Raw genomic sequence first — 25,108 nt, forward strand, 5'->3', positions numbered from 1 at the left:
AGACATAGCCTTGAACGTGTGGGCAGAGACAGTGCTATGTCACAGCAGCCCCGTGGCCACAGGCCAGCCTGTCTTCATCATAGCTTTGAGGCTCTCAAGCTGGACGATAAAGATATGGACAAGAAACCACTCTCAGGCATTGATTGTAAATATAAGTTTGATAGCTGCAGCAGTCGTGACTTCCCTAGCTCTGCTGCATCCAGCAGGAGACATACTTTGGACATGACCTATAGTGCCTTACCTGAAAGTAAACCACCTCTGGTTAGCGATGTTTATGGACAGAAATTTAACCACTTTGGATATCAGGGTGTAGTGCCGCTTCAGTCTTCTGTGAGGACTCAGATGTGGCTTACAGATCAACTCCACGCTAATTCCCCAGAGCGCAGGGCAGCCGAGGAAATGTGTGGTTTTTCAGCTTGGCAGCCAATGGATCATCTCCGCCAGGATACAGATCAGGTAGGCCAGTGATAAGTTGATGTATGCTGCCATCTTGTGGTGTGATTGTAGAAGTGCAAGATCTTTTCTCAGAAACAGTGTGTAGCCATTGGTGTCTGCATTACATGTACAGATGCCAGTTTGGTGTTTTCAAAATTAAAAAAAGTGTTAACTTCAATTACTCATGCTTGTCATTTTAGGGGGACAGTCTATTGTCCATGACACCCTCTCTAAACAAGACTACATATTAAAATACTTGATGCATGCTTGAATACTTTAATATGCATTCTCCCAAAAGGAAAAAAAAGATAAAGCATTTACCTGACACCGAAGAGGCAGTTCTGCTGCTGCTGCAGCTACCCTCCTCCATGATACTGACTATCTATCTGACAATCCTTGCCACTGAGTGCTTGACGCAGTCAGCGACAGGAAAGTGTCCCCATTGACATCAATGGCAGCTCTTTACATGCCTGTGCACACGGTTCATTAAAGTGCTTATGATGGCTTCTACAATTTGCTTTTATTTGAAGTTCTGAATGATATTACTGTTTAAGATCCAATGTTACACTGTGACAATGGCAAGATTCCCCCAATGATAGTATTCGTGAGTGCCACAGGATGCAAATTATCTGGCACGGTGCATCTTGAGTACTCACTAATGAATTATTGGAAAATATATATTTTTTTAATGGATTGAGTTACAGCTCTTATTTTATATTTAGATGTTTTGGTTGCCTTCTATTGGTTGCGTGATGTGGGATAAATAAAGCAATTTTGGGGTACATTTCAGAGAAACCATTTATATATTTAGTTGGATGCTTCAAATTTGTGCTCTGCCTCATATGATCTTCAGTTTACCATGATATGTATTGGCCATATACTAAGTGTCTTGCTACCACCTGGAGTTTATTATTCTAGAATACAATGCTGCAGCACGTATGACGTCACAGAGTAGTCTCTAGCGATGATGAAGATCCTGCTGCCCTTCACACAGTGACATCACAGGAAAGGCGTTACATTGTGTAGCTGACCGTATGTTTGGGGGTGGTAGTAGTAGTAATAATAATATCAATGCCAGTTTTATTATATAGGTCCTTCTTCCCAAAAACAGTTTGTTTTGTTTGCATATATAAGCATATCTGGGAAGTCTCAGGCTTTGACAGTGCCTCAGAGTTTTTGCCCTAATCTCAGGGTGATGGGGCAGATTCTCTATCTGGAACTGACTTCTTCCTATTCCACACTACTATAAACTCCCAGCTGATGCTTTTTCTACCAGTATGGTATGGTATGGTTGTTATCCCTGCTTGAATGCAGATGACTCAAATAAGTGTAAATAATAACAAGGTAAGGTTAATGTCTAAGGGTCAGCTCATTTAGGAAGTTCCTAGGTACGTATATAAGGCAAGTCCTTTCTTCTTTGTTTTTTTGGCGTTCCTTCTCAACACTGGCCAATCCGCATAAAGAAATGAGAAGTACAGAATAATAATGGAGCGTGAAGTTTAGTTATTATTTTACTCCCAGTCTCCAACACGTAATCTATTCTTGGCATGGTTAGAACTGATACGAGATGCATTTTTCTTCTCCAGATGGGTCTGTTTTGTTCAGATGAGCTGCTCGCTAGAGATTTCATGTCATGGCCGCCGGTGGCCACCCTTAATGTTCTAACTACGCAGATGGAATTCTTTTCATTCTTACTCAGTGCCCTGATCCAGGAGTTGGGTCAAATGCTGAATAAATTAGTCGATATGAGTGACCTGCCAACCCACGAGAGAGCCGGAGATTGTGTTATGCCAATTTACAAATACAGCTGCTCTTTCTTTAGAGAGATTAACCCTTTGAATAATGCGGAGATGTGAAGACGTTTTACGCTATGGTATGTTTTGGCTCTTCATAAATATGAGCCAGTTTTATGCTCTTCAGGGAGTTTCAGCCTCAGCTGACATAGAAATTCATTTGTGTAAATGACCAATAAATGTATATTATACCTTTTGTCGACATACTGACATTTTTTATTTATTTATTTATACAAAAAGCTGACTTGGATATGAAAAACCAACATTCTCTTCCCTCCTCTCAAATGGTTAAAAAAGTTAAACCCCACTTCAAGGTTAATTTTTTAGGATAACGGCCATATCTGTGAGCCTTTATTCTGTAGAAATCCATGTTCTGGATGCCAGCAATGATGCAACGGGGGAAGGGATTAATGCCTGAATATTATTATTTATTGATATAGCTCCATCATATTCTGCCACGCTGTACAATGAGCATATAGTACGTATAACTCCAGTATTATATTTGGATTTACAGAAACGAGATTAAGGAGGGAGTTCTAGGCATAGAGATGAGTGGCGTCCATACACATGGACCCTTATTTAAGATTAATTGTACGAGTGTAAGTGTGATTACATACAGATCTATTCCTTATACAATGAGATGTATGTTAATACATAGTCGGTATAAATGAAGGTATTGATTAAGGATTATAATTTCTCTTTTTCATGTGTAAAAGCTGTGATGATCCCATTTCACCTATAGGGGGCGCCATCGTCTGTGCCCTTAATGTGCCTGTTGTTGGTCTCCTGCAGACAAAATAGTTTCCCTTCCTGTATTATCCTGCTTAGTTGCATTTCAGCCTATTTATTAGGATTAGTGTAATAGGATTACCTTCTGAATAGACCCCATTTATGGCCCAAATAATTTCAGTGTGTATGTTTATGCTGTTTACGGCATACCATGTTTTCTTATTTTTATTTGGGGTTACATGAAATCAGTGCTTTAGTAAGTCTTTCCAAGCTATTCTTGCGAAGTGCTGTTACCATAGCAACCAGTGTAATTGTCCAGACAAGAGGCTCAGTGTTGCTATGGCGACCACTAAAGCTTTGCACTGCAAACGCTTTTTATGCATAAACTGGGTCTATAAGCGGGTAGGTACAGGATTTTTACTTTATGCTCGTCATACAGGGTACTAAATTCTCCCAGCAATGTTTTCCCGTCCCGACGTTACCCCCTTTAGTTTGCGAGGCGTTTGAAGGATCCTAAGATTTTTGGGGTATTGGTGAGGCCGGTATATCCTCAATATCTCCAAATTTATGATGCTTTATGATGTCATATTTTATATTGGCTATTCCTGTATCAATGCAGTGTCTTATATGTGTGTGTATATATATATGTATGTATGTATGTGTGTGTGTGTGTGTGTGTGTGTGTGTATATATATATGTGTATATATTTATATGTGAGGCTTTTGAATAGTAAAGTGCCAAAAATAGCCCGGAGCCAATAAATTTACACTTGTGTTTAGTGGGGATGTACAGACAAGATGTTTAATAATTCATCAGAACGGTTAATAAATACATTTTACCTCATACAGGTACAGCGGTTGTAAAACATTTTACTTCTTTATTCTTAATGGATACACCGCAACCTATGCTCACCCATTACCGCTGTATTTGCTTAGAATGGTGATGTTAATATCTATCATTTTCATATTTGTCATGTCAGCAAGCACAAAAATGGAAATTACCAACAAAAAAAGTATGTAGTCAGATCTTTATGTATGTTACAGTTTCTCCAAACTTTTGGGGGTATTTTTTTCACATATACAGTTGAGCTAGGAATATTAGCAAATAGCTCTTATGTTAGGTGATTATAGGGGGAACTAAAAAAAATGGACTGCAAAATACGTGTAAAAATATATATGTAAAAAAAAAAGTGTTTTATACTTTCTGCTTACAAGTGTATTTTGCACTCACTGCCCCTTTAAGTACTTCTGTTTCAGTAACTATGTTAATATATTAGTATTAAGGCATATGTGTGTTCAGTATTCAATAAAGCAAACCGAAAAAAGGAGCTAATTTACTAAGAAAAATTGCCTCTAAAGTATAGAGTTTGTGCAGTGCAGAGTGGGTATACGTGCTTCGGACTTGTGTATTTTAATGGTCCGCTAATGCTGTTAGCTTTGTTATCAGGCTGGCTGGTCTCTGCAGTGTTACCGCTGGTTTAACATGTATAGAACAAAGCAGCCTAGATCTTGTGGTGACGTATTTCAGCTTTTCATCCATTCAGTAAGGAAAAGGTTGCTTGAAAGTCCGTTGCCATTCTTTCTGCAGGATAGCTGTGTTGTATTCCAGATAAGTACATTTTCCGTCTCTGTGTGCAGCTCCAAATGCTAGACAGTAGTATTGATATCATTAATAGTGCATGATTTTGCTCTACGTTTTGCTTATGAACAAGTTACAAGTGGAATAATTCATTAGAAGGTACTACGAACGTCTAAGATATTTAAAGAAACTAGACATGAGAAATGTCTCGGGTCTCCTAACTGCGCGGTGTTTCTGAAGGTTCCTCGTATTGGTTAGTAGCAGTTGCTTCCATTGTTACGTCTGTCTGAGTAGAAACCAGCGATCCGTGGATAATGTCAACGTTTCCCTTAAGTCACAAAGGGATTGCGGGAATCTTGGTGGTTTTGATTTGACGTCATGATGATTTAGAACCCTTAACAAGGAAGTTGAGAACGTTCTTATGATCTCACAGAAGCTTCACGAGAATGAACATAAGTAGGAGAACCATCACGATGAGCATAAAGTTAAGCATTAGGTTCAGTCCTCTGTTGTTAGCAAGATCCATTGTTTCCAACGTTCTTCCTCGTTTAATCCAAGACTGGGGTGGATATTTTTGTGATCCTTTTGTCCCCTCCTTTGTATCTATAATAAAATATATACATACAGTTCGATTTTCATTGTACAGCAAAACATTTTCCTTAACAGTTTTCTACAGTTTTCTTTGTTCTGCTATTAGTACCGTTTGTGTGTTTGTTAGAGAGCATTTATACCTTTTTTTTTTTTTAATTCATGTATAATCTAATTAGTTTATTGTATGAGATAAACAGATCTTTGGGTTTCGTGGTGTAGGTCTGTCTCCATCTGGAAAATATGTACCTCATCAAGGGGCGTTTGTGTACACACCTGGTGTAACAACCTGCAAAATGTGTTAAACTTAAGATGTCTTCTGGTTCACATGTGCTCTAAAATCTGTAGAGATCAGGGTTGGAAGGTCACCACCTTCAGCATAGAAACACTTTTTATAAACCCGTTTCATAGAGCTGTAGAGAAAACTGTTGGTGTTTTGTAAAATTATAAAGCATAAGTAGATCTATTTTAGAAAATGCTTATCAGCTTGGAACTCTCTCTTATTCTGCGAACCCTCACGATTTCTTTTCAAAGCGGACCAACTTAGAAGCCTTCCTTGGTTCGTTTGCCCATAAATTATTAGACCACCAATACTTGGAATGACTGCAAGAATATACTGAAGAAATGTAGAAAGATGGCTTTTATAGCTCTTACTGTTCTTTGGATGGCTTCTTAAGTGAGTTGTTATGGTAACATGACAATATTATGAAATAGTGAACTTTTAAACTGGGAACTCTATACCAGAAGAATAATCCCGACTAATCATAATAAGTCTGTAATAGCTTGAAGTGTCCAGCTATGTATAAACAAGAAGACTAGCTTTTGATAAATGTGTAAAATTGGCTAAACCAAGAGATGTTAGGCTTCCCCCCCCCCCTTCAAATTAACACTTGGAGCTTTGTTTGACATGCTTGGTGAAGCACAATTTAAATTTTTTGATTGCGTGGCAATTAAGTACCAACTGTCATGGTCGGCTTAAGTGTACTATGTGATATTTATTTTCTAGGTCCTATCTAAAGCTAAAGTGACAAGGTTCTTCCAGAATAGTGTATCCACAATATTGGGGGGAAAAGGGCATCATTGTTCTGTTTCATATACTTTGTAGATGAGCATAGAGTGTTGAATATGTCCTGCCTGTCACCACCATTAGGTAACTTTGCCATATACCGTATTGGCTCGGATATAGGCCGCCCCCGTATATAGGCCGCACCCTAAAAGTTTGGTGCCGGAGGGGGACATCTATGCACATCGTGTATACAACTCCCGGTACCGGCACTCAGCGGAAGTGCCGGCACCGGAAGTTGTATACGCGTATTGCGTAGATGTCTTCCGCCGGCCCTGCAAGACACCCGGGAGTCTGCCCTGGTAAGTCGGGGGGGTTAGAATGCATCGTGCGCACGTTCACCGGCAACGGCGCATCGCCGCTGCCGATGAACGTCCGTGTGATGCGCCTAGACAACCTCCCGTGCCGGTACTCCCCCCCCCCCCGTGGGAAGTGCTGGCACGGGAGGCTGTCTGAGCGTATCAGACAGTAGGATACAGGTCCCCTGCACCGCTGCGGGGGATCTGTATCCTAACCCCGCTGCCTGCCCGGCGCCCGGGACTGCATGTCCCGGGCGTCGGGCGCTAGACCCCGAATATAGGCCGCACCCCGACTTTAAAGACTTAAAGTGGGGGAAAAAAGTGCGGCCTATATTCGGGCCAATACGGTATGTCTATCATGTGACTTAAATGTGCATTTTTGGGTGATTTTGATTTGTAGGAGTTTTTGTAGATTGTATTTTTCCCATAATCCTGTTTAGGCAAACACTTTACTTTGATCTTTTTAGGTTATGATAGATCCTAGGTCTATGATAGATTCTATAAGGTCCTACCTTATATCGTGATTGATATCCCATGGAAAGTTCTAAATCTGTAGTTCCAAATGTTACTAAAATATGTTCCACAAATAATAATTTACTTATGGGTATAGCTCTGCTTGATGGTTCACCCACTAATGGCAAAAAAGCCCTCTCTAGTATAACTTTATTGGCTTTGAATCCTTCAGGGCATTGCTTCTTTTCAGATCTTAACTTTGATAACGTGACTTGATGTTGACATTAATGTTGAACCTTTTTGCTTTGTTGAAATTACTTGTATCCTAAATTGGCCTGGCACAGAACATATTAACATCCCAAACTATATAAAAGTACATATAAAAGTGTAACGTTTCACCTAAAAATGTTATATTTTTACTAATGCTAAGGTGCTTAGTATGGCCCATCTCTCAATAACCCAGCAAGCATGCACCTGATCTCTTCCTCTATTTGTATTGCAAGCGCTAATCGTTTAGTTTTGGCTTCAAATTGCACACAAAAACCTAAACCTTTTATTTATTTTTACACTGCAGCACCACTTATTTCTATATAACTTTTTTAGATTGGGTTTGTGTTTGGCATTATCAGTGACAGCTAAAATGTTTGGTTAGGGAGAGAGAGAGAGGAGAGAAAATATAAACGGAGAGACAAGAGGGATAGTCAGGAGAAGAGAGAGAAGCAGCAAGATGGAAAAAAGAAAAGACGCTAGAGGCCAAAGAAGAGGAAGAGGAGATAAAGGGAGCGAGTAGCAAAAGAAAACAAAACAAAAAAACTGAGAAGAGAAAGGGGGGGGAGGTAATGGAAAGAGGAAAACTGGCAATGACCAGACCATAGCTGATCTCTACATCTTGATACCGATGCTTAACTGTCCCACACATCTCCTCTCTCTCACCCATGCTGGAGGTTGTCTTTCTCCACATGCACTTAGTTGCTTTCTAGGGTACTGCTAAGTGTGGCAAATTGTCACTTGTCCAAAGTCTACCTGGCCACACCCAGGAAAGAGGTAAATCTACCACCTGGGACGTATCATCCTTTTTTTTTTTTTTTTTTTTCTGGGAATATCCAGTTGAAGTATGGACAAGGTGGCAACCCTAACCCTTTGTCCCACTCAATTGTCATACCTACAGCCTGTTGGGGGATGTAAAGGGGAGTGTGGTCAGTTCCTATTGACAGGCTTATTATTAGGTTTAGCCTTCCAGGTTTGTATCACATTCTGTTGCAATCCAAGACGCGTTGAAAGAAGGGTTTATTCTGAAATCGTAAAGAACTGAATTCTGCTGAATACCAGTGATAATTGCCAATGTGCCTGTGAGTGAAAATGCTTTTATTTTTTTCCTCATACCATGAATATGATCACCTCATACATAAGCAATAACTAATATCACAGAGCTGTGCATAACAGATGCTACTTTGTATTATACCTGCATTCATGAATAAAATCTGGCTGTCCTCAACTGCCCCAACTCAGGGTTAACTGGCTGGAAAAGCAACATCTTTTTTGTCTCCCTTGGGCAATTGCATAAATGCATTTCACATGTATAAATGAAGCCCCTTAGCGGTCATGCAGGATATACAAAGCTGATAGACTACCCATTGTGCAAGCTGATAAACAGAATGTCACATCTTTACAGCGGTATGAATAGCATGGAGACCTTCTCCTACGGGCTTTGTAAAGTCTGTCTTTTTGTGCTGTGATGTTCCATGGATTCCATCAGAGGAGCATCACAATGATACAAATAAGAAGCAGGCATATGAGAATTAATGAGAAATTGACAAAGAGCTCCTGAAGATTTTGACGGGTCTGTGGGTTGACCTCAATGTTTGAGGCCCTCCTCATGGCCGAGCGTGTTATGTGCTGGACCTTCTCCATGGTTACAGAAGAACAGAAAGGTGCAGGTTATAGAAGAAGTGCAGAAAGAGAAGACAGTGGTGTCCGTGCGGAGTGAAAGGAAATGACAGAGTCTTCTGCCTGACTTTAGAGATCCTTGGAGTGGAGCTGGGTGAGCAGGAGAGTGGAGAGTTAGAAAGAGAAAAAAACATAGTGCAAGTGAGTCATGCAAACTAGGTGTTTGTTTAATAGAGATGTGCCCAGTCAAAGAAATAAAAATCTCGTTAGGTAAAAGGGATATCTCACATTTTAACAATATGACTTAAAGATACACTCAGCATACTCCAACATCAACATGTCTCCTAAAGCAGCCCTGTTCCATTTCAAGGCATATATGGAGGGGGGGGGTAATATTTAAAAATAAAAACAATTTTGAGCTTTCATCAGCATCTCAAAACCCCTAGCTAGCTGTTAATCAGGATGAGTTTGGATTGGCAACACATTGAATGAAACAGAAGAAAAAATGTTTACTAAGGTGACATCTTCAGTGAAGAACACAGAACAAGGGCTTGAACTCAACTGGTTTGCCAGTCAAATATAGAAGACCTGTTTGTGAATTCACCGGGGCGCAGAAACAATGTCCCTTTAAATATGCGAAAAAATGTTGAGGGCTCTTAAACATCTACTTTTTTTTTGGTTAGGTTTATTTTATACCAAAATGAACCTGTCACCAAGCCATGTCGTTTCTGGCACTGGAATCTGGAACGCATGCTTGTGCCCTGGCCGTGTGAAGTCACATTTGAATGCAATTACCTGGCACACCAGTCTCGACGCAGCCTTGTGCTGTCACAATTTTCAAATATTTGTGTAGATTATGGGAACAGTGTAGTTTTTTTAAAAATAATTTAAGTATTAGTTTTTTTTTGTTCATTTTATTCTGTAATAGCCTGATTTTATTTAATCTCGTAAAATAGACCTCCTGCTCTTCTTGCTTCGTGTCCATGTACTCTGCTTTACTAGAACTAAGAGCTGATGTCCTTTCTGGACATGTGCATAATATTTTGCCCAAGTTCTCCACATTGCCCTAAAAGCAGTGTTGTAATATACCTCATCTTGTAGCCCATATTAGGTTAAAACAAGACACACTATTAGTCTGGGCACTGCAGCGTTCCTGTTACTGCTCTCAGCTGGATTCTCTGGAAGAGACATAAACCAGAGCTTTGTGAAGTATAGGGGAACATGCGAGCACAGTCTTTTCAGACGGCGCAGTCCTATCATCGCACTGTGGCGATATAGTTATTACTGCAGCAATATTTTTTCCAACAGAAATAAGACTTAATTGTTTGTCCCAGCAACAGTGGTGGTGCAATCACCATAGCAACCAAATGGAATATTTCTCTATTGCCTTTGACATGTAAACACTCATAGCTTTTTTGTGTGGTTGCAGCATTTTGAGCCTAGCTATAGCCATGGATGTGCAATTTTTATGAGCCAGGATGGGGTGCTTCCATCCAGGTCAATATAAGAACTTAATGCCAGATATCAGCAGTAAAATATTAGGAGCCGTGGCATCCTCGTTCCAAAAAAAGAGAGAAAACTGTAATATCCAAGTCCCTGTATTTTGCATAAATGTTCTACCCAAGGAAACTTTTGGTTCCTATAGGTTGTTGATAATTTCATATGAACATTGATAGGAAATGTCTATAAAGAGAACTAAGAAATGCTTAACAATAATGTATTTTATTCCACCTGCTATGTGTTAACTGGCAGATTAAGCCTTCATTGTGACTTTTAGTATGAAGGAATTCCATGCTGCAGATACCATGCAGACATCGTGGCTGCTCTATGTAATGCCAGCTCAAGCCTGTCAGAACCCCCTGCACACACACACACACACACACACACACACGCACACTTATCCTAATCCCGCCATTTTTCATTTTCAAATTCTTTCCAAAGATGACATAGCATAGCCTGGATTTACCTTGTCCGCATTCGCATAGCCTTCTCTAAAACCTCACGCGTACATAAGAGATAGTTGGGGATTTTTGGAAAAGGTCACCCATGGAAAAACACGTGTGCCAAGTTTAAAAATAATACTGTTTGTGCCTTTGTTGCGCTGCATGACTTGTTCATGTTAAGCCTTGGGCTGATTTTTGATATTACGGCTGGTAAACAATGGGATTAGTTAGATTAGCCCTTAATTACAGAAGCAGCCAAGAATGCCACGCTCACTTGGGAAGGTGTTGGCATTTTTACACGTACTCCTAAAGTAATGATGGATCAAGCTGGCTCCAATAATTTTCCTCACACGTTTAACTACCTCCCAGAACCTTACCCTGACGAAGACATACTAGAGAGAGATTTCATTTTACATCCTCAAATTTTTGTACTCTTGCTATGTTGTATAATGTATAAATATAGAGATTTAATGTAGCTCTACTAATCCCAAATACGTGGTTTCTAGATTTTTAGATTTTACCTTGATCTCTAAGGGTGCACCTTATTCGGGCTCCTAATAAAATATGAAGCTGGCTTCCCATATTTGTTTTTCTGCTTCCTAACCTCTACACAAATTTGTCTGACTCTGCCTAATGTCTATATTTGTCTGAATTTGTCTATAAGTAACTTATAGTTTTTAATACAGAATGCTAAGCTCACATACAGGTGTAGGCTTCAATATTGTGACATGGCCACGTGATGACTGTGTTGTGGCTAATTTCTTTGTAACAATAGATCCATCCTATCATGCAAAAAATCATTTCTACAGTCTAATTTAGATTTTTCCTTCCTTGCCATTTGTGTTCTGTTACGTTAAAGCTGAAGACAAACATGCCTCCAGAACAGTTGATATTTTAGCCATACAACAATGTGAAGAAAAATAGTTACAGTAACCGTTGCTCTCTGTGAACGACACCTTTTGAGACAAATCCTTGAGAAACGTAAGACCATTAAATTAATCCTTAAAGCTAAGAGTATTGTGCTATATAGATGCCTTCTGTGTTGGCTGAAGTTCCTGTAACCCTAGTGATACATTATTAGCCATCTCCTGAAGCATCTTATGAAGAAACGTGGCATTTCCAGGATACTTGATAATTAACATGTATTAAAATGTATGTGCATGTATAAAAATCGCATAATAAAAGAAAAGCTTCACCCTTCTCCACGTAACAGCTGTCATTTGTATTTAAGATATCTGGATATGAGAGTGTTAGTAAATTTTAGACTTATGGACGAGTGCAGCACAGAAAAACACTAACTTTTGGATGTATTGTTTGCCCAAGTAAAGTGAAGTGGGGTTTCAAGGGAAATAAAAAATACTTGGAGTAATAGTGTTTTTTTTTTTTTTTAAAAAAAAAAAAAGCAGCTGCCAGAATTTAGATTCTCGGCCAGTAACAATTGATTAAGTCTTCAGTGCAAACACCTTCTTACCTTGTAGGCTTCTAGCGTTGGGTGAGGTTCAGGTAAATGTGCCTCTAGGCTACAGGACAGTCCTCATCACACCCTGTCTGGAGTTCTGTGGTAGCACTTGGGACTTTGTCACTCGGTTTATGGGAACAATTGAGGAGGTGTGGAAAGAAGGGAAGAGGGTGGTTGCAGGGAACATGAATTTAGGGAAGGCTGAGCGTTGTGACATCACACTGGAATTCAGCAGTTTGGACTCACTACAGAGCACCCGCTTAGAAGAGCAAAGCAACACAAGCTCCACATCCTTACAATCCACATGCGAGGGTAGTTAACCCCGTTCAGAGCGGATACGACTGCAATTTCTGTCTATTGTTTTTATTAAGCGTTTGCCTCCTTCCTCTAGAGCAATGGGTGTGATTAGTTTGTGCTGTACAGAACATAAATAGGAAGGTGCTGCTAAGGAACAATTTAACAAGTGTTCAAATAAAGTTATGAATGCAGTCAATTCAGTCATTTGAATTCTAGCCCAGAACTTGAGTTTTTTTAATCTATCTCAACCCCACCACCACAGCATGCGCCTATCTGCATGCATTTTAACTAGAAAATACTGCTCATTTTTAATTATATGTAACTATTGTTATATATATGTGTATACTCTTAGCATTGAGAACAGCGATAGATTACCAGCACTATGATCTCTGCCAATTTATCTATTTACTATACTTTGCCTGTGAGATGGAATGAAAAAGGGGGGGCCATTTAATAACGGACCAATTGATACAGGCCTGATTTGATATGTGACTATAACATTTCTACACCACATGTATGCAAACTTTGTATCCTAAAGGCCATGTCGTAAGAGAAACGAAACATGGATGCAGAAGAAGTACAATAAGGATTGCAAGAACGAGTAACACCATTTGCTTTGCACAATTTCTATAGGCAAATACGATGCATTTAGTGTACATTTTCTTAAAAAAATATATATATGTATGCGTAAGTAAGTGCCGTTATCTGGTATTGTAGCTGCTGTATTTAAAATGTGCAATGTGACATCATGTTGACATTAGAAGCTCTGTTCGTGGCTTTGTCAATTTTATGCATATCATAAATAAAATATGCTTCAGCAGTTCCTTTCCCATACTCTGTGTATCTTTCTTTTTTATTGGCTTGAGAACTTTGCATCCCCATCCCAAAATACTTCCGTTTCAGGTTTATTTTAACCCCTTCTAGCAATTACAGTAAGAGAGAAGCTGTGACACGGACAACTGTTGGTCCATACCCGATATTTACGAACGCTTGTCTGGCCTTGAACATGAATGCTCCCTGAGACATCTGGTGCTGTGATATTTTTCTTGTGTAAAAGCTTCATGAATAGGAACCAGTGACCTGATGCTCTCCAGCTGTTGATTGACAACCACACAAGTCTCAGTAAGAAGGTTCATGGGGATTGTAGTGTATCGACAGCTGGAGAACATGTTGTAGCCTACTGCTTAAATAACAGCTAGAGAGACTAGAAGATCCGTGCGCCTTGTGTTTCAAAAAGTCCCCCAAAAAAAGCTCTATGAACTTCTCGCTAGCTTCCTTCACAAAAAACATAGCGTCTCGTGTTCCGACGGAAGGATGTAATCATCTGTCATACCTTCACTGAGCACTCTGCAGCTTTATTGTATTGTGACATGTATAGCCAACAGTCAGACAAGCTTTAGAATCGCCTAGTGCACCCAGGTTTACTTTGGAAAGTCTCCACGGGAAGCACGATAGTTTTATGTAGGTTTGACAGTTATGTCATAGGCCTAATATAATGTCAGCCGAAGGGTTGACGTTTCATACCTTCCCTAAAAAGGCAAATTCATTAATGCCAGTACATTAAACAAAAAAATGAGGCTGTTCAATCTAGCGGGTTTGTAGCCATTAGTCCTGTTCAGTGGCGTAGACACGTGTTTCAGACATGTTGCAGTGGTGTTTAGTGACTTGAGTTTTCAGCCTTCAGAACTTCACATCACAGATCAAAAAAATTCTGTATGAGTTTTCTGTTGTAAAACCCCTAGACAGTAAAAGTCACTTTATACATCAGCGTAAAGTTTCTTTTTTAAATACTTGTACAGTATTTCAACAGCAGCATTAGGAAGAAAATATGCTGGTATTTCACTGCAATAAGTGTTAAACGCTACATAGTTCTTGAGAACTTAGAAGCATGGCCATATGTGTTGGGCAGTACAATGTCTCTTGTAGAAACAAAGAGCCTTTAATATTGCCATAGCATCAGAAATGCTCATTACTAAGTAACCTGTCTGTATGTTTATGTATTGTAAAGAACACCAAGAGATGAGGATGGAGCTTATCTTTTCACTACATCCGGTGTCCACATCGATGACCTACACATAGCTGTTGTATATTACATCTAATGTTCTCTCTTAGGCTTGTTGGGTTTCATTCGCATGGTCCTTGGAGAATTGGCATGTCACTGTAGATATTTTGACATTTGTCTGTCTACGCATTGCATCTGTTGTTTGAAGGACATAGAATTTGGTTTGACGAGGGACTACTTCTTTACAAGTTTAAAGAACGAGATGATGGATTTGTAGAAATGCCTATATTGGTCACATACTCTCCTGGGCTTAGCCAAGCATTTGCAAAGAAAAATACAACTACTCGAAACCCCAAAAGATGTTGCAAAATTAACAATTTGTATCCATATAGCTGGGAGAAATAACTTATGACTCCATGGTGGGAGCCTAATCCTAAACCCAACAACTTTATTGCGATCCTCTTTAGGACCGTGGCGATGACTTCCTGTGTGTATAGACTCATTGCTTGTTTTAGTCTCACATCCTTAAGGAGCAACTCTTTGGGAGTTTGAGAAGAATGTGCGCATGTTTAACATCATTGTATGAGAAAGCAGCCTGTCAATGTTATTTGATTTACTTTATGCCTTATGGCTGTCCTGTGTAATATGATGGGAAATAATTAGGAAATGTGCTGGTTTAGGGTTGAAGAGCATATCTTTTGGAAGCCAGTAATTGAAGCTACAAGGTACTACCACTTCAGGTGAATGACTGCAACTTCTGGACGGCAGCTGTAGGCATAGTTAAAAAGGCACAGTCATCCGTAAAGTTATATAGGTCTTGCATATGCATTGTGAGAAGCTTTGCCAAGGTGACTTATGGATTATAGGCGATAACAAGACATACAATGTCATATTTTAAGTCCCAGCTGTCTCGGTTTTCACAAAGCCAGCTAAAAATGAAGGCAGTTAAGTTAGCAAACCGTCCACAACTCATATTATTTCCAGCCATCTTGCCTTTCTATGAGCCTGCGTCATGAACGTATTGTTATCTTACTTGGTCTACTAGGTCTACTAGGTGCAAAGTGCACTGAATCAAAGGTGGATAGCGTAGTTTGGGGTATTGAAATGGGTTGCAGCTATTTTTTTTCCCCATGTCCTTTAAAAGAGTTTATTTGGCTTCTACCCAAAATGTTCAGAGATTATGCCCAAACTTTGTTTCTTTTCATTGAGCCACCAGTCATTCTCTGCAAATCTCATAGGCTTCCTAAAGACACATTTTTGGAGCATATGAGAAATCTGCCTCGTTATCGGTTTAATTATGACACATTAACAAGGCAATGCAGCTTTAAGAAACATTGTGTAAACCCAAGTTGAGAATACCAGCCAAGAAATCCTCTGCTGAGTTTTACATCATTTCAGCTTTATCTTAAGAATGTTGTGAAGCTTATTTTAGATCGTCCCTTTGGAGATAAAAAACAAAATATTGGCCCAAATGGAAGGAATTCAAACTCTTAGGGTGGATATGTTTTCTCTTATTTTTCTTCACTTTCATTAGGTTTGACACTCATAGAGTTCAACATACAATTAAAGTGGCATGACCATTGTTTTTGTGGGATTTATTTTTTCGGTGAAATCCGAGGAGCTTTAGAGTGAATATCCACTGCTACTTACTGAATCGATGACTGCCAAATGTCATCTGTCAGCACTTTGGGTGGTGAAAGCAGGGGCCATTCTGAATGTTAGCAAACGTAAGAGACTGGTGTCTAGTATCACCAATGGGGGGGCTTTTTAAAGAAGCACAAACAAAAAACACTGCAGAGTGTGGACAGTATAATGTCCCTGTTACCCCCACTTTAGAGAAATGCATATTAAAGTACTTTGAGCACTTTACCTGACACAGAAGCTGCAGTCCTGCTGCAAAAGCTGCCCTCTTCCTCCGTGATCTGGCATTTCTTGCTACTGATAAAGGGCTTGAAGCTGATCATGAAGGAAGAGGGCAGTATTTAAATCAATGTGCGAGATATGGTGGCGCTATATTAAACAATAAACAACCTGGTGGCCTTCCACGCATGCAGCCCTCACCCAAGCCAATGCTGGAGCTCGCTAGAGATGAGTGCATCACACGCAGGGAAATGTGTTCAGCCCAACATCTCCTACAGGGCATTTAGCTGTGGGTGGGGTGAGTGGCAAATACATTGGGGGATTCTGCAAAGACCACACGCACACCTTTCCTATGTCTACATTAGAACAGTCATAAGCTGTGATTTGTATTCATTTTTCAGAAGGGTTAATCACATTAAACATTTAAGTTTCAGCCTCAATTGCCGCAACCAATTAAGTTATGCCTTTCTGTCAAAATTTAGTATACCTGTCTAAAAAATGATTATGAATGAGGCAGCATTTTACATGAATTATTTCTTAGAAGTGTCTGCCATTCAGCTGGTCCCTCTAATGATGTAGTAACAAAATTGAACGTGTACGTGGAAAATCACCTGTAAGTACAGCATAAGTAATGTTCTGTAACAGAAAATCCATATAGAAAGCACCCACTTCTCAGGGTTTGAAATTGTGTTTAATATTATTGCTGGACAGAACCAGTTTCCTGTTACAGTACTATATATATATATATATATATATATATATATATATATATATATATATATATATATATATATATATATATATGTGTGTGTGTGTGTAGAAGCATTACTAAACACTTATCTACAGACACCAGACAAGCCAGAAGGCTGTTTTTCCCTCAGAAATCTCATGGTACTGCCACAACCACAAAGGATTCTGGGTAGGCACATGCGAATAAGGTCAACAATTATCACCTTTTGCCTCTATATCCACTTTAGACATGGATCCCTTGGCTGTAGTAATTTCAGCAAACTTTCCAACGGCCATAAAAAAACATTCTTATTTATTGATGTAGGGCTGCAACTAACGATTATTTTAATAATCGATTAGTTGGCCGATTATTTTTTCAATTAATCGGATAAAAAAATGCAATTTTTTTTAAAATTTAAAATAATGTAATAAAAAACGTACAATTTACACTTTCATCTCTTTATTGCAATGGCCTCTCTCTATTCACCTTCTTATTTTACTGACATAATAATAAAAGCTACAAGAACCCAAACACGGTGTTTCTCAAACTAGGTTTTAATACAAAGTTATTAGTAAATATTAATTCATATGTTAACTATTTTTCATATAAAAAAGCCTTGTTTAAATTTTTTTATTTACCAAACTGCCCCCAGTTATGCACATCTGACCCTCAGCTTGCCACTCTGCCCCCATATATGCCTTATACCTCTTATATGCCAGATTCCACTGTGCCCCCTGATATGCCACTGTGCCCCTGATATGCCTTATACTCCTTATATGCCAGTGATATGCAACTGAGCCCGCTGATATACCTTTTACCCCCAGATGTTTTATGATATGCCTAATATCGATATGCCTTATACCCCCTATATGCCCTGAAATTCATAATACCCCCCATACACCACTATAACTCTCCCATACACCACTCTGGCTCCTCCCCCTCCCATACACCACTCTGGCTCCTCCCCCTCCCATACTCCACTCTGCCTCCTCCCCCTCCCATACTCCACTCTGCCTCCTCCCCCTCCCATACACCACTCTGGCTCCTCCCCCTCCTATACTCCACTCTGCCTCCTCCCCCTCCCATACTCCACTCTGCCTCCTCCCCCCTCCCATACTCCACTCTGCCTCCTGTCAGCAACGGATCTTCACTAGACACCAGGGAGCCGGGTAGAGAGGCAGAGTGGCGTATGGGAGGGGGAGGAGCCACAGTGGTGTAAGGGAGGGTGGCTCCCATACACCGCTCTGACTCCTCCCCCCTCCCATACACCGCTCTGCCTCTCTACCCGGCTCCGTTACTGACAGTAACGGAGGCTGTCTGTGCGATGCAGACCCCCACCAGCTGACAGAGAGGATGATTCTCTGTCAGCCTGTGAGTGTCTGCATCGCACAGACAGCCTCCGTTACTGCCCTTCACTTACACTGTGGCTTCTATGAAGCTGCGGTGAAAGTCCTTGTCAGTAACGGAGCCGGGAGAGAGGCAGAGTGATGTATGGGAGGGGGAGGAGTCAGAGGGGTGTATGGGAGGGGGGAGAGAGACAGTGAGGGGAATCCAGGTCCCCTGCAGCGTTGCCGGGGATCTGGATTCCGGTGTTATAATCCGATCTCTGTTTGAGATCGGATTATTATAAGGAGAGGAGTTTTTCCGAGCATTTGCTCTGAAAAAAACCTCTTTTTATAATCGATAAAAATCGATTTGATTAATCGATAATGAAATTCGTTGCCAACGATTTTCATAATCGATTACTATCGATTTTATCGATTAGTTGTTTCAGCCCTATATTGATGGAACTTTCTGGCTCCAGCTACCCAGAGCCCCCCAGGTCCAACTGACGATGGGCCGTCCTGCTGAGTCAAGGGGCGGTCCCCCTGACATGGCGGGAAACAAGCTATAGTGGGTGGGGAGTGGGGCGTGCCGCTCCCAGACCCAGAGTTTCCCACTGTTGAGCTGGAGACCCAGAAAAGTGGGACTTCACCCGGAGTCTCCGAGCAAAATCTGGAGAATTCCCACATATGGTAATTGTGGTGGACAGGGATGAGATGGATGCTAAGTTTAGTGATATGTTAAAAGGGGTCCCAAGTATGTAACGAATAATCATTTCTATAAAAATAAGGTAAAATAAACTGCTTCTGGCTGTCTATAGTTTTCATAACCCAGTTTCTGTATTGTGTTTATAGCAGACAGTGTTGTACCGAACAGGTCTGTGCTGAACTCTTCCAGGAAAGTGGTCAGATTAGCCGTGTTGTGTGACTTTGTGTGAGTGACGGGGCAAATCAGAGACAAACTACGGAGCGATAAGACCCAGCCAAGGTCCCAATAAAATGATGTGCTGGTTATCTCTTTTTGGACACCAAATACATGTTTCTGCTATTTTTGCTGCCAAAGCAGAATTGGGAGCTTACTTCCTTAGTGCTGTTAACTTTCTATAATCAATCCATTTGTTTATAAATGAAGATACTTGTGTTTTCCCGTAACGCTTGGGTAATATTGGGACCTAGAGCCATGTTTTTGTTTTATAGCTCATTATAAAGAAGTAAATACAAATAACCAAAAGATGTAGCAAGTGAACGATAACAATAATAATGGCTTGTAACAGACATAGCAAACCACTTCAATGTTTACTTTACTGAGGGTGCCAGAGATAAATGGAGCAGCCTACCAGCAGTCATGGTATAGGTTAATTCAGTGATGGAATCAATAAAGTAGGACTGAAACAACTAATCGATAAAATCGATAATAATCGATAATGAAAATCGTTGTCAACGATTTTTATCGATTATAAAAAGAGGTTTTTTTCAGAGCAAATGCTCTGAAAAACTCCTCTCCTTATATAATCCGACCTCAAACAGAGATCGGATTATAACACCGGAATCCAGATCCCCCGCAACGCTGCAGGGGACCTGGATTCCCCTCACTGTCGGCCGGTCTCTCACTTCCGTCTCTCTCCCCCTCCCATCTGCCTCCTCCCCCCTCCCATACATCACTCTGCCTCTCTACCCGGCACCGTTACTGACAGGCACTTTCCCTGCAGCTTCATAGAAGCCTCAGTGTAAGTGAAGGGCAGTAACGGAGTCTGTCTGTGCGATGCAGACCCCCACCGGCTGACAGAGAATCATCCTCTCTGACAGCCGGTGAGGGTCTGCATCGCACAGACAGACTCCGTTACTGCCCTTCACTTACACTGTGGCTTCTATGAAGCTGCAGGGAAAGTGCCTGTCAGTAACGGAGCCGGGTAGAGAGGCAGAGCGGTGTATGGGAGGGGGGAGGAGTCAGAGGTGTGTATGGGAGCCACCCTCCAATACACCACTCTGGCTCCTCCCCCTCTCATACTCCTCTCTGCCTCTCTACCTCTCTACCCTGCTCCATGGTGTCTTGTCAGAAACGGAGGTTCACAGGAGGCAGAGTGGAGTATGGGAGGGGGGAGGAGGCAAAGTGATGTATGGGAGGGGGAGGAGCCAACGTGATGTATGGGAGGAGGCAGAGTGGAGTATGGGAGGAGCCAGAGTGGAGTATGGGAGGGGGAGGAGCCAGAATGGTGCATGGGAGGAGGCAGAGTGGAGTATGGGAGGGGGAGGAGCCAAAGTGATGTATGGGAGGGGAGGAGGCAGAGTGGTATATGGGAGGAGGAGGCAAAGTGATGTATGGGAGAGGAGGAGCCAAAGTGATGTATGGGCAGGGGAGGAGGCAGAGTGGTGAATGGGAGGGGGAGGAGGCAGAGTGGAGTATGAGAGGGGGAGGAGCCAGAGTGGTGTTTGGGAGGGGGAGGAGCCAGAGTGGTGTATGGGAGGGGAGGAGCCAGAGTGGTGGATGGGAGGGGGAGGAGCCAGAGTGGTGTATGGGTGAGTTATAGTGGTGTATGGGGGGTATTATGAATTTTTAGGGCATATAGGGGGTATAAGGCATATGGATATTAGGCATATCAGGAGGGCATAAACATATCTGGGGGTAAAAGGTATATCAGGGGGCTCAGTGGCATATAGGGGGTATAAGACATCGATATTAGGCATATCAGGGGGGCATAAAACAAATCTGGGGGTAAAAGGTATATCAGGGGGCTCAGTTGCATATCACTGGCATATAAGGAGTATAAGGCATATCAGGGGCACAGTGGCATATCAGGGGGCACAGTGGAATCTGGCATATAAGAGGTATAAGGCATATATGGGGGCAGAGTGGCAAGCTGGGGGTCAGATGTGCATAACTGGGGGCAGTTTGGTAAAAAAATTTAAACAAGGCTTTTTTCTCAGTTTTTATTAAATATGAAAAATAGTTAACATATGAATTAATATTTACTAATAACTTTGTATTAAAACCTAGTTTGAGAAACACTGTGTTTGGGTTCTTGTAGCTTTTATTATTATGTCAGTAAAATAAGAAGGTGAATAGAGAGAGGCCATTGCAATAAAGAGATGAAAGTGTAAATTGTACGTTTTTTATTGCAATTTTTCTTCAATTTAAAATAATGTATTTTTTTATCCGATTAATCGACAAAATAATCGGCCAACTAATCGATTATTAAAATAATCGTTAGTTGCAGCCCTACAATAAAGCCTTCCTAGATAGGCAAGACCAAGAACTAAATACGATGGGCAGAGTAGATGGTCCGACTGGTTCTTACTTCATGTAAAATGACAATTCTTATGGTTTTAGTTATAGCATACTGTCTTTTGGGAGTGGTGACACCACCTTGATTATAGAAACCTGTCAAGATTTGTGTAACAGAACCCCTTATAATGGTGCTGAACTAAAAAAACAAAAAAAAAAAACCTCTTCCCGTCAAGTGGAACGAGTTTTTGTTTTACTGTGACGGTAACAAGAAATATTACTTATGTATGTTACCGTAAACATTAAACTCTGTTGTGTAATCCTGGTTTCCATTGTTGCATAGCAGGTGACCCAATTTGGCAATCATCCCAAACGGGTAGCAGACCATAAAGTCTTCAGCATATCTCATGAACCTTGCATGTGCTTCTGGTTTTGCTTTTAGACTGCTCTCCAATGTTGGTATTTACACTGTTGGATGGTTCCTTGCAAGAGCTTGTTTTGCTTAGATTATTGTAATTAGTAGCAAAAGCAGTAGGAAAACATCCACAGGCCTACATGGGAACGAGCCTCCTGATACCTTGAGAGCTTCACATGTGCCCGACACTTGCTTCATAATGCTCAAAGTTTCTAATTGGGGGTATAATATAATATAAATCACTTGCTGACTACTCTTTATCTATGGTTCTTGTCTGCATTTTTCTTTGAAGTGTGACCTACTAACATTGGACTAGGTCGCCATGAAGATACCCAGATGCTGTATTTTTATGTTCATCATACTTGTATACAATAGTCCTGTCATGGATGGAGAATGTTCTTATGTCATCAGGTGTAAAAGGAGAAGAGTATTTTTGCACATATTTTCCATGTCTTCTGCTTTCGTACCAAAGAGAACGCACTTATCTCAACTGAGCCTTAAAGCAGGTCAATGAGTTTTTGTAAATCCTGCAAACAGTTGTATACATTATATTAACCCATGTAATGGTGTTTACAGGTTAACCAAACAACATTTATGCTAGATACTCATCTTACGTGTACATCATGTGAGCAGCCATATTACTCTTCGGTTCTCATGATCGTCGTGGTTATACCCTTATGTGGGCTGCATCCATGTTATACTGTTAACTAATGGGGCCCATCCTGATAATACTGGGATTTTAGAATCGGTTGCCAAGTTTTTATTCTCACAAAGATCAGTTGCGATGCCAAAGTATGGAAGAGTTTAAAGTTAAGAGCTGTTCCTATGTGGAAGGCTGCGTAAAAAGTGTTTGCGGTAATGTGCAGATAATATGACCACTTATACACAGAAGTGCTTCTAAACATAGGAATGAGTCTTTATTTATCTGCTGATAACTCTGAACTGCGCCTTTTATACTGAATCACGCTGGCACTCTTGAAGAATCCCACCAAGCGGTTCGATTGCTTTCTGATTAAGCACTGCTGGCATATGCTAATCGGAACCGTGTCAACAGCCCAAGAAGACTTCACCCGGCAGCCCTCCCTGCTTCAGCAAAAAGGGCAGCGATGGGTATACAAGGGCGAACTGTCAATAGTCATATATGTATATGTTTATATATATAGATATATTGAGAGCGAGAGAGAATGTAAATGTATATCAAACAAAATAAAATCCACTTATATAAACATGGTATGTCATAGCTTGAAGACTGCAAGCTCGGAAGACCAGGGCCGTCTTCTCCTTCTGTACTAACGACAATACGAGTTAGCATATTACTCGTATTGTCAAATTGTGTAATCTCGATGTTGTTGTTAATTTTCACTGTCCCCTATTGTAATAGCACTACAACATCTATAAATAAATGTAACCTGTTAAGTACCAGAAGTGTCTTCAATACTATGCATTCCATGGTATATAAATGTTATTTTTTTTTAGTGGCAAGCTGCCTCAGTATACCAAGACCTGGAATCCGGATTAGTAGCAACAATTATATCAAATCTATTATACAAATTGTAGGTTTTATCGACATAGCAGCCAGTGAAATTTTGCTGATCATTCCATTGGTTACTATGGTGATAAGACCACTTTGTAAACATTGTAGCTTTAAATGAAATTAATTTATTTTTATTTTAGCACAGATACTGCCCCTTACGTGTTCCTATAATAAGAGACAAGTTTGTTTCTTTAGCCATAAATTTTCCCTTGGCTCTTACCCACCTTGGCATGGCGCACATTTTCTGTTTAGGGTATAGAGAATAATAGAAAGTAGCTTAGCCTTCGGTTGCCCTAGTCTCGGACTATAATTGCCCTGGAGATACATATTTCTTTCCCAGCAGTAGGAAACATGATGGCATCAGTCAGAAATGCTTGTTCTTGTAAGAACTGTTTATATGGAAGCTGCCACAACAGATATTTTTAACCCCTTGGCCTTGTTCCAACTGAATCATGGTGTAACATAGAAAGGGCTTCTGAAGTCTATCAGTGTACCATTCCATGTCAACAGTTAGGTTCAGCTTGATAGATGGGTCTGCATTTAACTCTGGTCTGGACATCAGGAGCCAGTTTGATATTTTATTTGTAGGATTCAGAAAATGCACTCATGCAGATAATATAAAATGGCACAGAAAGGCATATATAGAAAGGGATGATCTCAGGGTAAAGACCAGTACAGCGTGCATCCTTTTTTTAAATTATTATTTTTATTCTTGCTTTTCCAAGTCTTTATATGTATCTAGAGTCTGGAGCCAGAGCTAGCTGTATTCCTAACATAATACACAATGGCTTTTGCTGACAGATATTTGTTCTTATCTATTGAAACCAAGGTGCATTATTATGTACACTTCCTGAACATGCTCAGTAACACTAAAGCAGCAGCCAATGGTATGTATGCTAGCAAAACATCAGTGTTTTTGCATAACTGTGATTGGCTGCTGCAGTGCAATTGTTTACAGTGGGAGATAAAGTCCCATCAACTAGAATTGGAGTGCTTCTGAGCATGTGCAAGAAGTGTACTTACAAATGCTTCCTGTACTGAGAAGGAGCAGCCAGGGGAGGAGTTATACGAGACAGAATTCCCATTTAACTCCAATAACTAAAGAATACATGCACTGATGTGCATGCAGTAAAACTGAATGACTGAAAGGGTCTTATCTGTTGTCCATTTCAATGTTTCTGAGTGTTTTTTTGTGTTTGCTTTTGTTTGTCCTCTGCCTGTTGAAGGAATTCATCCTAATGCTTCAGAGCTTGCTATAGGTTAGACATGATTAGGAAGGTATTTGTAGATATTGAAACTGCTCTACTCTTCCTCTAGCGTGACAAAAAAAAATGTTTGGACTGCTACAACGGAAAAATATGAGTGGTTTGTTTGACTCATGAAAACAACAGCCTTGATGTAGATAATTAAGACTTAATGGAATGCCTCTGGGTTTTACAGGTACAGAGCTAAGGCCGCACTGTAGATCCATCATCCTGTTATCACCCATTGGCGCATG

At 40.5% G+C, this 25,108-nt stretch overlaps 2 protein-coding genes across 3 annotated transcripts in view; one reads left to right on the forward strand and one right to left on the reverse strand.

The window, feature by feature from the left end:
* Positions 1–4: 4 nt before the first annotated feature.
* The window catches only part of CEP85L (centrosomal protein 85 like), a 48,285-nt gene continuing 23,181 nt past the window's right edge, over positions 5–25,108 (forward strand). Inside the window, exon 1 of the mRNA XM_053458933.1 lies at positions 5–456. Coding sequence (XP_053314908.1) covers positions 37–456 — 420 coding nt within the window. The 5' untranslated portion in view covers positions 5–36. The remainder of the gene's footprint in view (positions 457–25,108) is intronic.
* Positions 4,548–12,388, reverse strand: PLN (phospholamban). Of its 2 annotated transcripts, none has more exons than XR_008351029.1 (2): positions 12,240–12,388; positions 4,548–5,138 (listed from the first exon to the last, which is right to left on the reverse strand). XR_008351029.1 is itself a non-coding variant. In XM_053458938.1 (2 exons), the coding sequence occupies exon 2, from the start codon at positions 8,847–8,849 to the stop codon at positions 8,691–8,693; it is 159 nt and encodes a 52-aa protein (XP_053314913.1). In that variant the 5' UTR covers positions 8,850–8,975; positions 12,240–12,388; the 3' UTR covers positions 8,209–8,690. The 2 variants fall into 2 exon arrangements, 1 of the variants encoding a protein (XP_053314913.1); XM_053458938.1 differs by lacking the exon at positions 4,548–5,138 and adding an exon at positions 8,209–8,975.

The sequence above is a fragment of the Spea bombifrons genome, chromosome 3 (genome assembly GCF_027358695.1).
Source record: "Spea bombifrons isolate aSpeBom1 chromosome 3, aSpeBom1.2.pri, whole genome shotgun sequence".
In the NCBI taxonomy this organism is placed as follows: Eukaryota; Metazoa; Chordata; class Amphibia; order Anura; family Pelobatidae; genus Spea; species Spea bombifrons.

Coding starts and splice junctions, on each gene's coding strand:
- PLN (XM_053458938.1), bottom strand. CDS start 8,849: ATGGAGAAGGTCCAGCACATAACACGCTCGGCCATGAGGAGGGCCTCA.